The 17,864-nt window shown below is 41.0% G+C and overlaps 1 protein-coding gene across 4 annotated transcripts in view; it reads left to right on the forward strand.

Moving 5' to 3' along the window:
* ddx3xa (DEAD-box helicase 3 X-linked a) overlaps window positions 1-17,864 on the forward strand; it is a 64,093-nt gene that overhangs the window by 16,135 nt on the left and 30,094 nt on the right. For 2 of the 4 annotated variants that reach the window (XM_086006654.1, XM_086006655.1), the window contains exons 3-5: window positions 183-233; window positions 12,573-12,626; window positions 17,070-17,267. In XM_086006654.1, coding sequence (XP_085862780.1) covers window positions 183-233; window positions 12,573-12,626; window positions 17,070-17,267 — 303 coding nt within the window. The remainder of the gene's footprint in view (window positions 1-182; window positions 234-12,572; window positions 12,627-17,069; window positions 17,268-17,864) is intronic. The other 2 variants (XM_086006656.1, XM_086006658.1) reach the window with 2 other exon arrangements.

Consider the following 17,864-nt stretch of genomic DNA (forward strand, 5'->3'; position numbering starts at 1 on the left):
TAGTGTCAAAGACATAGGACCAGCAGCTCAGTTTCTTGATTAGGGATTGCTGAGCAATATTAAAATTCAACTTTATTTTATAAAAGTGGTGTAAACCTGTAAATGTGCCTTTTATTCATTTGAAACTTTGTTCATGGTGAAACTTTCCAATGTTGAATCTACCTCTTCCCTTTTTTATATAGAAGGACGTTATATTCCTCCTCACCTAAGAAATAAAGAGGCATCCAAGAATGGTAAGTTGGTATGACTATCCGAGTTGATCTTGAATGAGTACCAATAGTTGAAATGTATTCAGATTTTATGGTATTCTACTTTAAATTTAATTGGAGATTAAATGAACAGGTAAGTGGTAGCATACAGCTGGGAATTGTTGCCATCTGGGGAAAATCATGTTGACTGTCTTAAATTATTTTGAAAAACCTGCAGAGTAGAGAGAAACTGTTCCCATTGGCAGAGGGGTCGTGAACCAGAGGACACAGATTTAAGATTAGCAAGTGATGTTTTTATGCAGCAAGTGGGTAGGATCTGCCTGAAAGGGTGGTGGAGGCAGGCTCAGTCACAGCTTTCAGAGAGTTGGATAAATACCTGAATTTGCAGAGCTGTGGGGGAGTGGGACCAGCTGAGGTGCTCTTGCAGAGAGCCGGCATGGGCTAGACGGGCTGAATGGTCGCCTTCCGTGCTGTAACCATTCTATGATCCTAGGTGTTTTTCTAACTAAAATCATTGAATTTTGCTCTTGATTGCAAGGAGTCCTTTTGCTCCCTATTCTCCTGCCTGACTTAAGTCACTGGTGTTTTGTCTTGGATGTCCCTCCTTTTTAAATTAGTGTTGATTTATCTCCGCTTCCTTTTGTTGGTATAAGGAAGTTTCCTTTTTTGCCATTAATATAGTTCATGGTTCATTTTCTAGGCTTGATTTGCAGAGTCCATGTTCTACCTTGGGTTTGTTTTAGATTAAGCTTTTAAAGAGCACTGGCAAGGACCTGCATGTAATCCTGATTTTTCTCCAAGGTGCCTACACGTTTAATGTACTTGAAGATTTGGCTGGTGCAGGTACCCTCCTGAAAAGGCTGTGCAGCAGGTCCTGTCTCGTTGGAATGCTTTATCAGCTGGGATAAATCCTGTTGTGCTCAATGACCCATTCATAGCAAAACTTTTGGTTGCTTATGACATTGTTTTGCTCCCATGATCTCCTTTTCCGTCCCCATAACCTGTAAACAGATAGTTTTTAGGAACTGTACATAATAACAGTTAAAATAATTGCTGGCATCAAGAGACCAGTTCTTGGTTGCCTTGATGTCTATTTTAATATCTTGCCACAGGTGGTCACAGAATTGGACACTAAGCTGCTTCCCAAGCTGCATAGAATATGCAATAGGTCATGTGACATGTTGCTTAAACTTTCTTGATGCTCATCAGTTTAGGTGTTGAGTTTTTTAACACTTTTTGGCTGGGTACCAACAAACTGGCTGAGACCCTATTCTAAATAGTCACGAGGCACACAGTTTTGAATTGTCTGGCTGATCACTTAATGTCTTTTTTTTTGTTTTTGGTGCATTGTCAAAAGATTTTGAATAGTACATCTGAAGCTACCTTTCTCCAAAGTCAGTCTATCTGAAGCCAGCAGAGATGAGCAGTAAATCAGAACTTGGTGAATAGACACTGGAATTTGCTGCAATGGTGTTACTGGCAACACTCCCATAAGATTGTTGTTTGCCTGGACCCTCCAGTGCTGATTCAAAGCCAAAATTTGCTGCAAAACTCATCATACAACATAGCAGTGATGGTGGCAATCCAAGAAACTTGTCAAATCAAAACTTTACTGTTGTTTTGGATCTACAGTGAAACCTGAAAATTAGGGACTCCTCAGATGTCCTTATTTTCAAAATGGTTGTTGTATGTACTGTAAACTGTAAAGCTATGAACATAAACTAAATTGTCCTAACAATCTTGAACCACTGGATTATGGAAGCAGATGTAACACAACCGATGTTGCAAGTATAGTACCTATATCGCAGAACCTGTTTTTAACTACTCAGAAAACTGACAACTGTGTGGCGGTCATGTGCATGCAAATATTTTAGGTCTGGTATGTGGGCATCCTCTGGCATGTTTGTTGGCGGTTGCTTTTGGATAGTGGCTGCAGGGGTGATTCAAACCATGATACCAACATGGACAAAGGAATTTAGTAACCAGTCATCAGGTGTACTTGCAGTAAATACAGTACATTGAACATAAAGTGACATTGGGTTGTGTCCAATGTTTTAATTTGTAAAAGGGCTTGATGCATTGAAGGCTGTCTAGTTTGTAATTTGAGAATACCTGGTTTGAGTGATGTGTATTTTACAATGCAAATTATTTGGGTCTGTCTTTTGCAGGTGTTTTTTGGGAGTGTCTTTATATAGGTTTCACTACTTATAAATAGGAGCAGCATTTACATGTTTATGGGGGCATTGCAGTTAGCCATTCAATTCAAAATGGGATTTTGATAGAGAAGGAAAGTAGTGTTTGCTGGTACCTTTTTCAGATGGTGCTTTAGGGTTTGAAAATGCTTTGTGGCCTTTGTCACAGCAGTGGTAATAACTAATGCTTCTACTTTCATATCCACTTATTCTGTACTATCAATTTGTAGTACCTTGGGTAATGTTCAAACTCAAGTGTTGCAAGGGTATTTCCTGTGTGCGCGATACATATATATAATATCTCTATCCTTTCAAACATGATGGCAGGTGTTAATGTGACTTAAAGATACTTGAGGTTTCTATATTATGCTGTTAATGGGCTCAATGGTTTCAGGTAGGTAGCCTGTGATTTTTATTATTAAAGCTACATGTTTACTGTAGTTGCCTCATCTTCCTTCATGGAAAGGGCAGCAACTTCAGAAGCTTGAGTACATGCAAATAAAATGAGTGATTTTCTTAGCCACTAAGTATAATGCACAATAAAATTCTTAGCTAAAAAATTTGTAGAACTTGGCTTTTATTGTCTGTCATTGACCAGTAACATTTACTATCCAATACAAAGTTTCAGCAAGATTCCCACTTTTGCCATTATGGTGATGGAACTTATTCTGGATAGAATTTATCCTACATGGGTAATACATTGAAAGTGAACAATAGAGTTCATTTTTCAAATTAAAATTCACATTCAGTGCCTTTTTGTCAACATTTGTAGAATTTGATGGAAGTTTTTTTTTAATGGATAGGTGTTGCAGTTGGCTTTGCTGTCTCTGGGCTGGAGGAAATTGGCTCGGGTACCTGCTAAATGCTATTTCAGCATCTCCTGCTTAAAGTGTAGGTGTTGATGCTTGAACATAGAATTTGACTTCGCTATGATGACTCCCATGGTTGAACAGACTACTTAGGCTTATTTCTGCTCTAAAATTCTATAATGTCTGTCAAATATTTGGAACAATCCTCACTTGAGTCACTGGGGAGCTGATCACAATTGCTTTCAGGAGATGGTTTGGGGATAATTTAGAAGTAACTTAAACCATTTGTCCTAGATCCCTTTCAAATCTTCAGATTGGACTGGGAAAAATTTGCTGCAAGATTTGAAACCTTTGCATACTGTGAATGTGCTAGTCTTGGGTAATTTTTTTTGTTGCATGATATCCATTTTGTTCCACTAAATTCAACACTGCTTCTGAACAGTTATGTAGGTTAAAATATTCATTGCTTTCAATGGACTGACACTGACACTCGGACTAAATTGGCTTGTCAGCTAAATAGTTTAATTGAAGCTTTGTACTTAAATTGATTTGAATTATAGATTGAACTAAGTAATGTGAAGAACATAACATGAAGTAGGCATAGGCCATTTGGCCCTGTGAGCCTGCTGTCATTCAATAAGATCATGGCTGATCATCTACCTCATCTGTACTATCCCCATATCCCTTGATTCCCTTAATATTCAAAAATCTATTTATCTCTCTCTCATATACTGAGCCTTCACAGCCCTCTGAGTGAAGAAATTTCTCCTCCTTGGCCCTAAATGGCCAACCTCTTGAGTCTGTTGACTCCTAGTCCTAGACTCCCCAGCCAGGGGAAACATCCTCCCTGCATCTACCCCATCAAGCCCTGTAAGAATTTTGTATGTTTCAATGAGATTGCCTCTCATTCTTCTAAACTTGAATATAGGCCTAGTCTACTCAATCTCTCCTCATAGGACAATCCCAGGAACCAGTCTGGTGAACCTTTGTTGCACTCCCTCTATGGCAAGTATATCCTTCCTTGGGTAAGGAGACTAAAACTGTACACAATACTCCAGGTGTGGGTGTGGTCTCACCAGGGCCCTATATAATTGCAGTAAGACATCTTTACTCACTCAAATCCTCTTGTAATAAAGGCCAACATACCATTTGCTTTCCTAATTCTTGATTTACCTGCATGTTAACTTTCAGTGATTTGTGTACAAGGACACCCAGGTCCCTCTGAACACCAACATTTCCCAATCTCTCTCTCTCCATTTAAAAACAACTCTGCTCTTCTATTTTTCCTACCAAAGTGGATAACTTCACATTTCTCCACGTTATTTGCCATGTTCTTGCCCATTCACTTGTCTATATCCCCTTGAAGCATCCTTGCATCCTCCTCACAACTGACATTCCCACCCAGTTTTGTATCAGCAAACTTGGATATATTGCATTTGGTCCCCTCATCCAAATCATTGATGTAGATTGTGAATAGCTGAGGCCCAAGCACTGATGTGGTACCCCACTAGTTACAGCCTGCCAACCTGAAAATGACTTGTTTTCCTACTGTTTTCTGTCTGTTAACCAAGCCTCAATCCATGCTAGTATATTATCCCAATCCCATGAGCCCTAATTTTGTTTAATAACCTCGAGTGGCACTTTATCAAATGCCTTCTGAAAATCTAAATACACCACATCCACTGGTTACCCCATCTATTCTGCTAGTTACAACCTCAAAACTAACATTTGTCAAACATTTTTTCCCTTTCATAAATAAGTGCCCCATTGCCACATCCTTAGATTCTAGCATTTTCCCTACTACTCAGTCTGTAGTTCTGTTTTCTCAAGTAGTGGGGTTACATTTGCCACTGTCCAAACTGCAGGAACTGTTCTAGAATATCTAGAATTTTTGAAAATGACAACCAATACATCCACTATCTCTAGCCACCTCTTTCAAAACCCTAGGGTGCAGGCCATCAGGCCCAGGAGATTTATCTGCTTTTGGGTCAATTAATTTCTCCAGTACTTTTTTTTTACTAATTTCTTTCAGTTCCTCATTCTTGCTAGAGCCTTGATTCTCCACTATTTCCAGAAGCTTTTTGTGACTTCTGTGAAGACACAAATTATTTGTTTAATTTCTCTGCCATTTCCTTATTCCCCATTATAATTTCTCCTGTCTCTGCCTGTAAGGGACCTATGTTTACTTTTGCTAATCTTTTCCTTTTTACATACTGAAGCTTTGAGTCTGTTTTTTGTCTCTCGCTATTTTACACTCATTCTATTTTCTCTATCAATTTCTTGGTCCTCCTTTTGAATTCTAAAATCCTCCCAATCCTCTGGCTTACTACTGTTTTTGGCAACATTATAAGCCTTTAATCTAATACTAGCTAACTTCTTGTTAGCCACAGTTGGACCACTTTTCCTGTGGGGTTTCTGTGCCTTAAAGGAATGTATTTGTTGTAAATTATATAAATTCTTTAAATGTTAGCCATTGCTTGCCTCCCTTTACTACAAGGTTATCAATTAACCCTTTCTCATTGCACAATACAAAATCTAAAATAGCCTGTTCCCTAGCTTGTTCCTCACATACTGATTTAGAAAACTAGCTTGCATGCAATCCATGAATTTGTCCACCACTTACTGCAAATTTGGTTTCCCCAGTCTATGTAGATTAAAGTCCCCCATGATTACTGTATTACCCTTGTTACATGCACCTCTAATTCCCTGATTTATACCCTGCCCTACATTACAACTACTGTTTGGGGGCCTATAAACCACTCCCACCAATGTTTTATGCCTCTTGCTGTTTCTTTGCTCCACCCAAACTGATTCTACTTTATTTTCGGAGCCAAGATCCGTTCTCTACTGTCTTTATCCCATCCTTCATTTATCAGGGCTATCCCGCCTATCTCTCCTAAGTAGCCTGGAATATTTAGTTCCCAACCGTGGCCACTTTGCAACTGCATTTCCGTTATGGCTATTAGATCAAACCTGTTCATTTCTATCTGCGCTGTTAATTCATCTATTGTTGCAAATGCTTCGTGCATTCAGGTAGTGTCTTTAGTTTTGACTTATTTCTATTCTCTGATGTCCCCATAGTCACTGATGCCTTCTTACCTATGTTACTCTGTCCCTTCCTGACCCACTGCTTATTTTTACCCAAAACTCTGCTCTAGACCCTTGACAATTCTCTCGCTGCTTTCAAATTTACTGTTTCCTGAATCCTCCCCCCACCCCCTTCATTAGTTTAAACCCCTGTCTACTGCCCTAGTTATTCGATTTGCCAGGACACTGGTCCCAGCCTGGTTTAAGTGGAGCCTGTCTCAATGGAACAGCTCCCTCTTTCCCCAATACTGGTGCCAGTGCCTCATGAACTGAAACCCCTTCCTCCCACACCACTCTTTGAGCCATGCATTTAAGCCTCTAATTTGTTTGTCCCTATTCCAATTTGCACTTGGCTCAGGCAACAATCCAGAGATGATTAACTTTCAAGTTCTGCTTTTTAGTTTGGATCCTAGCTCAAACTCATGCAGCAGAACCTCATTCCTAGTTTTACCTATGTCGTTGGTTCCTACGTAGACCACGACAACTAGACCCAAGTTCTTCAGCTGCGAGATGTCTAGCGGCAGGCAACACAACCTTTTGGAACTGTTGGTCATGGCTGCAGAGAACAGGTATCTATCCCCCTGACGATAGTCCCCCTACCACAACTACATTCCCTTTCAGGTTCTTCCCCCCCCCCCCCCCCCCCAAAAAAAAAAAACTTGAATGGCCTCCTGCACCATGGTCCGCTTGCTCATCCATCCTGCAGGCTTTTCCCTCATCCACTCAGGCAGCAAGAACCTCATACCTGTTGGACAAGGGCATGGCTGAGGCTCCTCCAGCACTGCACCTGGTGTCCCCTTGCCTACCTGAGTTGCAGTCACACCCTCCTGTCCCTGACCACTAACCAGACCTGTACCACTACCTAACCTAAAGTGTGACTGCCTCCTGGATCAAAGTGTCCAGGTAACTCTCCCCACCCCTGATTCCTCGCAATGTCTGCACCTCAGACTCCAGTTCAAAAACATCTTGAGTTCCTCAATGCAGGTGCTTACTGCAAATGTGGTTTTCTAGGATCGCACTGCTCGCCACAATCTCCCACGTGTTGCAGTTGTGGCACACCACCTACACTGCCATCCCTATATGATCTTGTTTTATTTAATTAAATTTGTAATTGGATAACTTGGTTTACAGTGTAGTTTTTTTGACTACCTAAGTTGATCTAGTTTAAGTTAAGGGTACTGAAATTAAATATCTACCTAGCACTACAAGTAGTGCTGGCAAAAAGTAGCAACTTCTCTGAATTCCCACTTTCTAAATTCCCAACTAAGACTGTTCAAGTCAACTCTTTTTTTTAAAATTCTACTTTGCAGTAGAAATTAAGTGCAAAAATTGAAATTTCACTTGATTTCTGTGAATTAAGACTGATATGCAAGCAGTAACAAGGCTAACTTGTGAAATTGTGGTTTTCTACAGTGGATGTACTGCTTGTATGGAAATATTCTTAAATACTAAAAGTATTGGCAGATATACAATTGTGTTCCAAATGCAAACATGTGTTCAACTATTGGACACTTTCTTATAATTGGGAGTATTCACTGGCTACATAGTTTTAAAAAATTGAAATATTGTTACAGCCAGAAGTTTCCTGTCCTGCAGTAGCAAATTTAGGAATATAGAAAACTTCAAATGCACAGCTTGTCCAGGACCCTACCCCTACTGGTTTGAATTAGACATTTTAAATCGAGAGCAAGCAACCAGTGCAAGAACAGCATTATCCATGGGTGCACAACCCAGGTTAAGGAATCTGCAGGAATCTTTTGTGCTGTAAATACTTGGAAAGCTTGAAACCAGTATAGTTATTTAAAACACTTTAGTGAAGGTGTACACTTGAAATAGATGAAAGGGTAGATGTGTGAACCAGTATTTCAGTCCTGTCTCTGAATTAAGTTGCTGTTAATGTACTGGATATAAGATGTGTGACTAGCAATGATGTGGATGGAGAAATTTTGCCTGTGGACAGACTAGGAGTTGCATTTGGACAAGGGGACCCAGCAGTTGGTTTTTGCATATTTAAAGACCAAAGGAGTAATTGCATCAGTGCTGCTTTTGGTCCTTGTTTGGAGGTGTGCAAGGAAGTGTTAGATACTTCCAGCAATTCATGGAACTGAATCTACACAGGACCAATACTTATTATCTGTATATATTGACAGTTTCAAAATTTAGTTAATCTTGCAATTTTTCTGTTGATACTTGTCTTTACAATGGGAAGAGAGTGCTTTTGGTTATAGTGCTTGGTAACATGCAGTAGAATTTGAAAGTACTGGTTTTTCTATACGGCAGCATGTGATGTCTTTACTGTTGCAATTAATTGTACCTCAAGTGCAGTTAATGAAGAAATTAATGCTTATTCATATTTATTACTCAGCTTTGGAATAACTAACTTGCTCCAAATCAGTAAGACATTTCAAGGTATTTAATGGAGGCTACTGACTAGCTACATCACTTTCACCTAGGAGTGTTTCATTCTGGGGAAGGAGTGTTCAGTAATCTAAAGCTTCGATTGAATTAGATTAACCTCAACCGTAATTGCAAGTGGACAAAAATCTAGTGGGTGAAACTCAAAAGTGTGAAGTCTTGCATATTTGCAGAAAATCTTCATGTCAAACAAGAGCCTGAAGGATCTGGCGGTGGTAAATTGTCTTCCAGATTGTTGTAGATTAGTTCAGCTGACTATGTTGAGGAGGACATGGGGTCACATGGGCAGAAATCTGTTAAATGTTAGGTGGCACAGGTTGCCAACTCGTGGTGAATGCTGTTTTACTGAATTCCTGAGGGCGCTGGACCTGATCTGGCTTGGGCAGATCTTGTACAAGAGGTACATACCAGGTAATGCTAATTGGGGTGTGGGTGGTCTCATGGTCTAGTTTCCAGTCACCTAAGGTAGTTTGAGATGAATTTTCCAGTCTCCCTGTAATTGAAAAGTTTTTGCAAGTTGAATCATAACTGCAAGAAATGGCTATAAACTGCTAAACAGCAAGTCAAGACTGATTTAGTTCCTGACATACTAGATGGTGGTGAGTCCATGGTTCAAATCCATCAAAGGCTTTAAGATGCTGTGGTTTTAGAAAGGGTGTGGGGGATGAAGATTATGTTCCTATGAAGGGATGAGCTAGATGGAGCGAATGGTCTCCCTCATTTGTACTTGCCTTGGATCTTGTATTGCTGTATTTGGGGACATGAAAAGCTACATAGGATGCAGTTAAACTGACTTACACACCTAAGATCAAATTAATAGTGTAGAAGTCATATCTGAGGTGTTTATAGCTTGGCAGAAGATTTCTGATTGCGAAATATCTCTTGTAGTTGACATTTATGACCAAGTAAAGCTAGTTCTGCGATGGTTACTTTCCTATTGTATAGCTGTGCTAGATCTCTAGATGCTAGCCTTTAACAGTCCTTTTATAGCCTACTTTCCTCCTTTGTGCTATGGATATATACTCCTTCATGGAGAAGGACTAAATACCTTGATCTACTGTTGTATAAATCAAGGTAATCTGTTGCCTAACTTCTACCTGGTACAATTTGTAACTGGTGATTGATTTTTCTGGATCCTGCTGGTTTGCTGTACCTTTTTGGAAGGGAGGGATGTGGAAAACGTTAACACAAGACATGGTCAATAAATGACTTGTTTATCTTAAGTGACTTGGCTATTGCAATATTTGTTTAGCTAGCCTATATATGTCCTGCTCAGCCATCATCCCTGGTCCCCCAACTCTTTTGAAACTCATCCTCCTGTTTAAATCTCTGGTTTTGCAGATCCCCCATGTCTAACCCCCTCCAAGCCTACAGTCATTTCTCTTTCCTCCCTGCCCCCCCCCCCCCCCCCCCCCCCCCCCCCCCCAACTCCATTCCTGACACTGGTGCACAACCTGCCATTCCACCTAACTCTTGGCTTCACATCCCTCTCTTTATAACACTGCTTTGATCAAGCTTTGTCACCACCCTCTTCTCACCCCTGCCCCCCCCCACGTCCATTTTAGTTTTGAAGCCCATGCCAACCCTGTCTCTGCTGAAACCCTCATCCATGCCTTTGTTGCCTTGACTTGCCTACTCCAATGTGCTCCTGGCTGGCCTCCATCTTCCACTGACACTTGTGCTCATCTAAAACTCCACTGCATGTATCTCGCACCAAGTCTCATTCACCTATCATCCCTGTACTTGCTGACCTACTCTGGCTCCTGGTTTGACTGCTTAAATTTAAAAATCTTCATCCTTGTTTTCAAAGCCCTCCATGGCCTTGCCTCTCCCTATTGCTGTAACCTCCAGATCTTCAAAATCTCTGCATTCCTCCATTTTTGGCCTCTTGTACATCTTTGGTTTCAATTGCTCCACTATTGGCTGCTGTGCATTTGCCTTGGCCCTAAGCTCTGGAATTTCCTTCTGAAATCTCTACCTTTCCTCCTTTTTAAAGATGTTCTTTAACCTAAGCTTTTGGTCATCTGTCCTGAGATCTCCTGTGGCTGTCAAATGTTATTGATAACCCTCTTGAGCACCTTGGGACACTTTGATATGTTAAAGGTGCACTGAGACCACACCTTGCGTATTGTGTGCAGTTTTGGTCGCCTTATCTGAGTAAGGACAGTCTTGCCATGGAGGGAGTGCAGTGAAGATTCACCAGGCTGATACCTGGGATGGCAGGAATGATGTATGAGATTGTGTTGATTGGGCTTATACTCTCAAGTTTAGAAGATTGAGAGGGGATCTCATCAAAACCTATAAAATTCTGTCAGGCCTGGACAGACCAGATGCAGGAAGGATGTTTCCGATGGCCGGGGAGTCCAGAACCAGGGGTCATAGTCTAAGGATCAGGGGTAAGCCATTTAAGACAGATGTGGAGGAATTTCTTCACCGAGTGGTGAACCTGTTCTCTACCACAGAAGGCAGTGGAGGCCAATTCATTAAATATATTCAAGAAGGAATTGGCTATATTTCTTAAGGCTAAAGGGATATGGGGAGAAGGCAGGGACAGGGTACTGAATTTGGATGATCAGCCATGATCTCATTGAATGGCAGAGCAGGCTCGAGGGGCCGAATGGCCTGCTCCTGCTCCTATCTTCTGTTTCTAAAAGTTGTTTGCTTGGGATGCTCAAGGTGCACTGTAAACAAATGCAAGCTGTTAGTGTATAAGCTATAATTGTATCACCATCCATATTGAACTTGCATTTGTGTAGCCTGTTGCATCCTCAGGCTATCTTTGTTTCCCAGCCAAAAGACATGGCAACCAATCGCACTGACAGTAAAGGAGTTAACTTGAGGGAGGAATCCTTGCTCTTTGAATAATGCCATGGGATCTTTGTTTCCCCTAGCAGACTGATTAGGATTTGTGTTTTATCCAGAAGATGGTACTTCTGAAGTGCTTCCATAATACTGCTCAGTACGATCTAAATCGTGTGCAGAAGTCCTGGAGTTGGGGCTGAGCCTTTGATGTGCTTCCTGTACAAAGTACTATTAACTGTCCAAGTTGACCATTATCTTAAATAGGATTTGTTTTTGACATAACGGAAAATGCTGGAAAAACTCAGCAGGCCAGGCAACATCTGTGGAGAGAAATAGTCAACATTTCGGGTCAAAACCCTTCGTCAGGACTGAGAAAATTGTTGTTGCAATTTGTTTTTGGTGTTCTTTGCTTGTGGTTCTACAATTTGGAAAATAGATCCATCGTTAATTAAGAAATGGAACATAGTTTTTTGAATGCAAAGGTGGTTCTAGACCGGCAGGCAAAGTTAGTATTAGTATCCTGGAAATGACAAAAGTAGAGTACAACTGTGAACTACAAGTTGCTGGGTTTCTTGAGCTGTGCAAAATATAAATGTAGATGATTGCTTAAGACCAGATTAGTGTTTCTATAAAATATGCAATACTTCAGTTACATGGATAGGGTGCCCACTGCAGAAGTGTGCTTGGTCATACAGGTACTGTAGGTTGATCATAGGTGGAAAGTTTTAATTTTGGTGCTCCCTGCAAGCATCCCCTCCATTTTGCTTGCAGTCTGGAATTCTCCTCTCATGGAGGGGGACAAAGTGGAAAAGACTAGTATCAAAAGTGAACCATGTTCAACTCTACTCATTGTGTAGTATGCAGCCATTACAGGTCTCTGCTTTTGCACTCTACTGGTTTTGAAAGCTGTTTGCTCACAAAACATGATGTCATTTTTATTAGCAAGTGGTACAAATAGTTAATCTGCAACAAATTGCATTGCAATTTAATGTTCAGTTGGCTAAAATGTAATGGTATTGCTGCATCTGGTGAATTGACCGTTACTGTTTCTTTTACAGCTTATAATCCACTAGGAACAAATCGCTCTATTAATTTTCCAATGTTGAGGATTTGTAAGTCTGCACTTTCTTGCACTTAAAATAGTGTGTGAAAAGGCATGAGATTTGATTTTGAATATTGATTTTGTAAAGGGGGGTCATTCCACACGCAGAGCTGGTCTGTCATTTTCATTACCGTTAAGTAACAACTGAGTGCTAATTTTGAACTAAATGTCTGTAGCTTCCACTTGCCAAGTTAATGCTAATTTAAATCCAATCTGAAAATCTACACTAAGTTCTAAAGAAATTGGCTTTTAAGGTTGATCTGTATTGTAACTGCAAATAGAATCTTGGGTTTTCTTGACATGGCAGCACTAACAGCAATAACTCTCAGCTTTGTAACTTGTCTGCCCTGCCCAGTGAGCGGATGCTACTTTCAAATGTTTTTTGTTTAAAATGGTTTTGTGTTTAAAGCTTTTTTGAAGTTCCACAAGTTGCCCTGTGTTTAACAGGGATGCCACCACAGTCTTGAGTAGAAGAGAGAATTTACAAAATTGGTAGAGATGCTTGTACATTTCCCCCCCCCCTCTCGCTATGGATACATTCCAAATAAAAGCTTGTGCTGTTGCTCAGCTTTCCCAAGAGGTCCTGGCAAGAAGTGGACATGCATCAGAACTGCAATGATGTCTGGCTGGACCGATGTGGTATGACTTGGTGTGCTGGTGCATGGTGGGTGCAGTGCTGTACTAACATTGCATGCACCACTGCATTCTACAGGTTCTGTACATGCATCTTCAGTTTAATTATCTGGTTTGTGGTTAAGTAACTGCACATTTCCCAATATTGTAACTTCATTGGTGCCTACAAATAGATTAACAGTACATGGGGTACAAATAGATTAACAGTACATGGAGTATAGTGTGGGACAACCATATATTTGGAGTTTCAAAGGTTATGCAGCAATTTAAGGTGAATGGGGCTGAAGCTATATGGTGTGCTTCTTTTGAGCAAAGTTAACACTTTCACCATTGGCATCCCTTGTGTGGTATACATAACTTGTGCTAAAAATGCACATTGAAACAGTTCTCCTAATCTGAAGTTGGGAGATTTTAATTCCAGCTGACTCCATACTCCTGAGTAATTTGGTGGTGAGAAGCCTGTTTGCATCTAGAGTAGTTTTTTTTTTAAACCCTCCCTATAACCTGCAATTCAGCTTGGCAGAAACACTACAGCTGGAATTTTTCGTGCCTCTGACTTGCCTTCAAAAAGTGTTCAGTGAATCTGAAGTTTGACTTGCTGTAGAATCATGTAATCTGCTTTGTATTTCAGGCTTCCAACTTGTAGCACGAACACTCAACTGAGTCACAATTTTAGTTCTCAAGGATTTGATCTAGTTTTGTGTGAAACTTTTGCAGCTGGTTAATTTTTGATTTAGTGCCATGTATCTGCAGGGACTTGAGTCCACAGCAAAAGTACCTATTTAACATGCTGCTCAATTAGCATCTCCTGCCTTCTCCAACTACAGAAACAGACTATACAGCAAGTGTTGAGTTGGGCAGATTGTTGTGGTAAATGGTCAGAAGTTTGAGAAGCCTGATTTAGTAGCTTTGTTGCCCACCAGCATGTCATTTTAATCTGCCTTGATGCAATTACAGAAATTTGCTTCCAACATTTCATGGTGCTTACATAGAATGACAAGGGCAAGGACGGTGGCATAGTGGTTAGCACTGTTGCCTCGCAGCGCCAGGGACCCGGGTTCGAATCCGGCCTCGGGTGACTGTCTGTGTGGAGTTTGCACATTCTCCCCGTGTTTGCGTGGGTTTCCTCCGGGTGCTCCGGTTTCCTCCCACAGTCCAAAGATGTGCGGGTTAGGTTGATTGGCTATGATAAATTGACCCTTAGTGTTAGGGGGATTAAATACGTGGGGTTACGGGGATCGGGTGGGATATGTGTCGGTGCAGGCTCGATGGGCCGAAATGGCCTCTATCTGCACTGTGGGGTTTCTGTGATTCTGTGACATAGAATATGCAGCATAGAAATGAGGCCATTTGGCCCAACCAGTCCATGTTGGCATTTATACTCCACTTGCTCCTCCATCTAACTGGTTACAGTTTACTCAAGATTTTAAGCATAAGAAAGGTTACATGTCCTATAGTTCAGGTTACCATTGCACACAGATTAGACTTGAATTCTTGCACACAATTAAAAATCCATTGCTGATGTTTAACATACTAATTAGATAGTAAAAGTATTCTAAAAGCCAACTAATCCATGATCTTACAGTATGCCCAATTTTATAATTCAAATTTTTGCATGTTTGATTACCTGTTTGAACTTTCCCACCGCACACTAGTTCAATAGCACCCACTTTCTTTGTCCTGCACATTCCCAATTGAGCAGTAGCCCAAGCTGGAGTTCAGTTTTACAGGTGGTCTCGGCACAAGTTCAAAGTGGCAATTTGTGAGCCTAGCTGGCAATCTGCTTACAAACTGGGTTCAATTGTCAATTTTATCTAAACTGGCTGACACAATTGCACTTGCTTGACAGATGTATACACTTTAAAGCAGGTGCTCTCATGTAGAGATCTGATGGGGACAGTGGCTGAATGTTTCCATTTAAACAAGCAATAGATGGACTGTACAGCTGGGTGGATGAGTGACCAGCTACAATGCACTGCTCAGACACTGGGGGTGGGAAGGAATTATTTAGTATAGCTTGTAGAAATTGACTAGACTGGGTGGATGTATAAAGGGAATGAGCTATAAAAATATTAGATCAATATACTTGCAGTTAAAATTCACACTGCTACAGGGAAAGAGCAGGGCAGTTGGACTTGGACTGCTTGGATAGTTCTTTCAAGGAGCTGGCACAGATGGGCTGAATGGCCAGAGTCTGATCTTGATGGGTTTAGAAAGATGGCAGTTAAGGGGGGTGAACTATCCAAATGGTACAGCTGAAGTAAACCCAGATTGCCTAGTTCAAGGACAGAGGCCACTTGCAGCAGCACTCACTGCTTCCCTGATTGAGATCTGCTAACTTTGAACAAACAAGCAATCCAATGTAGGATGCTGCTGTTCTTCCAAACCAAGTCTATAGCTTTACTTGCTGAATTGTCAGATATTCTAATGGGGCTGATTAATGCTCTGTTAATGTAAAGTGTGCTCATTCTGGTGCAGTTTGGCTTGCAAAAACACAATAAAGTAAATTTTTCTAAGTTGGTAATTGCTGGTACCTTTGTTATCCATGTGACTGTCCAAAACATAGCTGACACTGGGGAGGTAACCTGCTCTAGCAGTTGAGCATGCACTTTTCACTTGTGCTAGCTAGAGCAGCATCAGCCCTACACTAAATGTACTTATTAGGTTGTATGAGTTCTGACAGTCTTGCTGGATTTGAGTCCCATCACCACAAATTGGTAATCTCCCTTTGGGGATAAGCATGACTTGTGTGGGAAAGGAACTGAGTAACTAATGGTATTGATGTGGTGTATAGGGTGTTCTCCTCTTGACACTTGGAGTGAGATCTCATGCCATATCTACCTAACCTGTCTGTTTCCATTTTCCAAGTGGAAATTTCCATTTACCATGGTCAACTTTGCTCCGGTCTTTCAAGAAAGCACCATGAAATGCCATGGGTGTCGTGGTGGATGCAGTTTAGCATGAAATTGTCACACTGCAAACTGTTTCAGAAGAACAGATGCAAGATTCATCTAGAATACTGCTTCGAGTGCTTGGTCTAACCAGGTTACTAAGACCTACTCCATGAAATGAGATTGCATTTTCTAATGCTAGCTGGATGAAGTGAAACAAAGTGGATAGAAAGTACTTTGCTATAATCTATGGGTGTTTAGTTTAAATACAGGAAACTTTGGTTTATCCGGAGGTTAACTGTCCGGAATGCTTGAGCCACCGGCAAAAATCAGGAGCTGTTTCGTTGTTTGTTCTCTTTTTTTTTCACCAGTCAGGCTCTGCAAGGTTTCTCTGAAGCTATTGCTAAGCTAGAGACGCTTCGTATGTTTCAACATTAGCGCTGGTTTGTCCGGCAGTTTTGATGGGACGGCAACAGCTCGGTCCTGTCGGTGCCGGATATCAAAGTTTCCTGTATAGCCAGATGATTTCCACTACCATTTGTCCAGTGTTTATTGACCAAGCCCAAATCAACTAGTATGGAAAGCAAAAGGATCTGATTAAAATTGCCAGCCTACTGGGCGAAGCAAATCTTAATTTAGTTTGCAGTTTTCTGTTGTATCTGTTTACATTTCTTTCCATTCCCACTAAGAGCAGCCATCTTAGCTGTGGGTGCACAAAAGGTTCAGTGGGCTATTGAGTATTGACACATTAAACTTGATGGGAAATGCAGGTAAAATGGTTGGCATCTTTGTTCCACTAATGTATTTTGATGTACACTATTGTGATCAAACATGCAAGAGTATGGTTTGTGCAAGTAAACTGCAATCTCAAATTGGTTAAATTTTTTGATATTGCTGAAAGCTAACTTTCTCCCCTCATGCAAACTAAGATTCATCAAACTGGGATTCTGGACGTGGAGGAAATGGCTCATTGAATGGGTACCACGATGGAAAAGACAGTCGGGTAAATGGTTATGACCGTGGCCGTAGTGGGTTCAACAGTCGAGGCTTCAGTCAAAATGACACAAGTGGCCGAGATGTTCTCAACCGAACAATTAATCCTGGTGCCCAGCAAAGTGCTGGATCAGGTGTGCAATACTAGCTATATTGCTGTTATGCCAATGTTGGATCAGAACTTCTGTGGATGGGAAAATGGGATTTTTGGGTTTTCTTTGAGTGGGGGGGGAGATTTAGTTGGATCTTTTACACATTGACACCAATTGCTGCTGGCACTGTTTCAAGATCTGCAAGTTTGGTCTCTAGGAAGAGTAAGTAAAACCAGTTCAAGCTTGAGGGCTAGGTCTGTAATGAGCATTCTCACTAGAAATAGTCAATTATTTCTCAATCCTTGACCGATTTGAGTTCCACATCAAAGTGCAAGGGAAACTATTTCTGGTTGGTATTGACAAAGTAACCTTCCAGGATTGGGTGTTCTTGTAAAAACCCCCACAAACACTGCCAGTCACATCTTGCATATGCATGTATATTGACTGCTGCCTACCCTCATCAATTTTACTTTGGCTGTATATTGATTATATATCATCTCAATAGTATAAAGAAATTGATGCCAGGCAGGAGTTGACTGAGGTGGTAGAGCTGGGTGTTGCCAACATGCATGGGGAAGCTGACTCCAGATGTCTCTAAGGTAGATGAGGAATAAAGGGGTTGAAGGATAGATTGATGTG

This window comes from Somniosus microcephalus, chromosome 14 (genome assembly GCF_052327205.1).
Source record: "Somniosus microcephalus isolate GS21.2 chromosome 14, FLI_Smic_1.0, whole genome shotgun sequence".
NCBI lineage: Eukaryota > Metazoa > Chordata > Chondrichthyes > Squaliformes > Somniosidae > Somniosus > Somniosus microcephalus.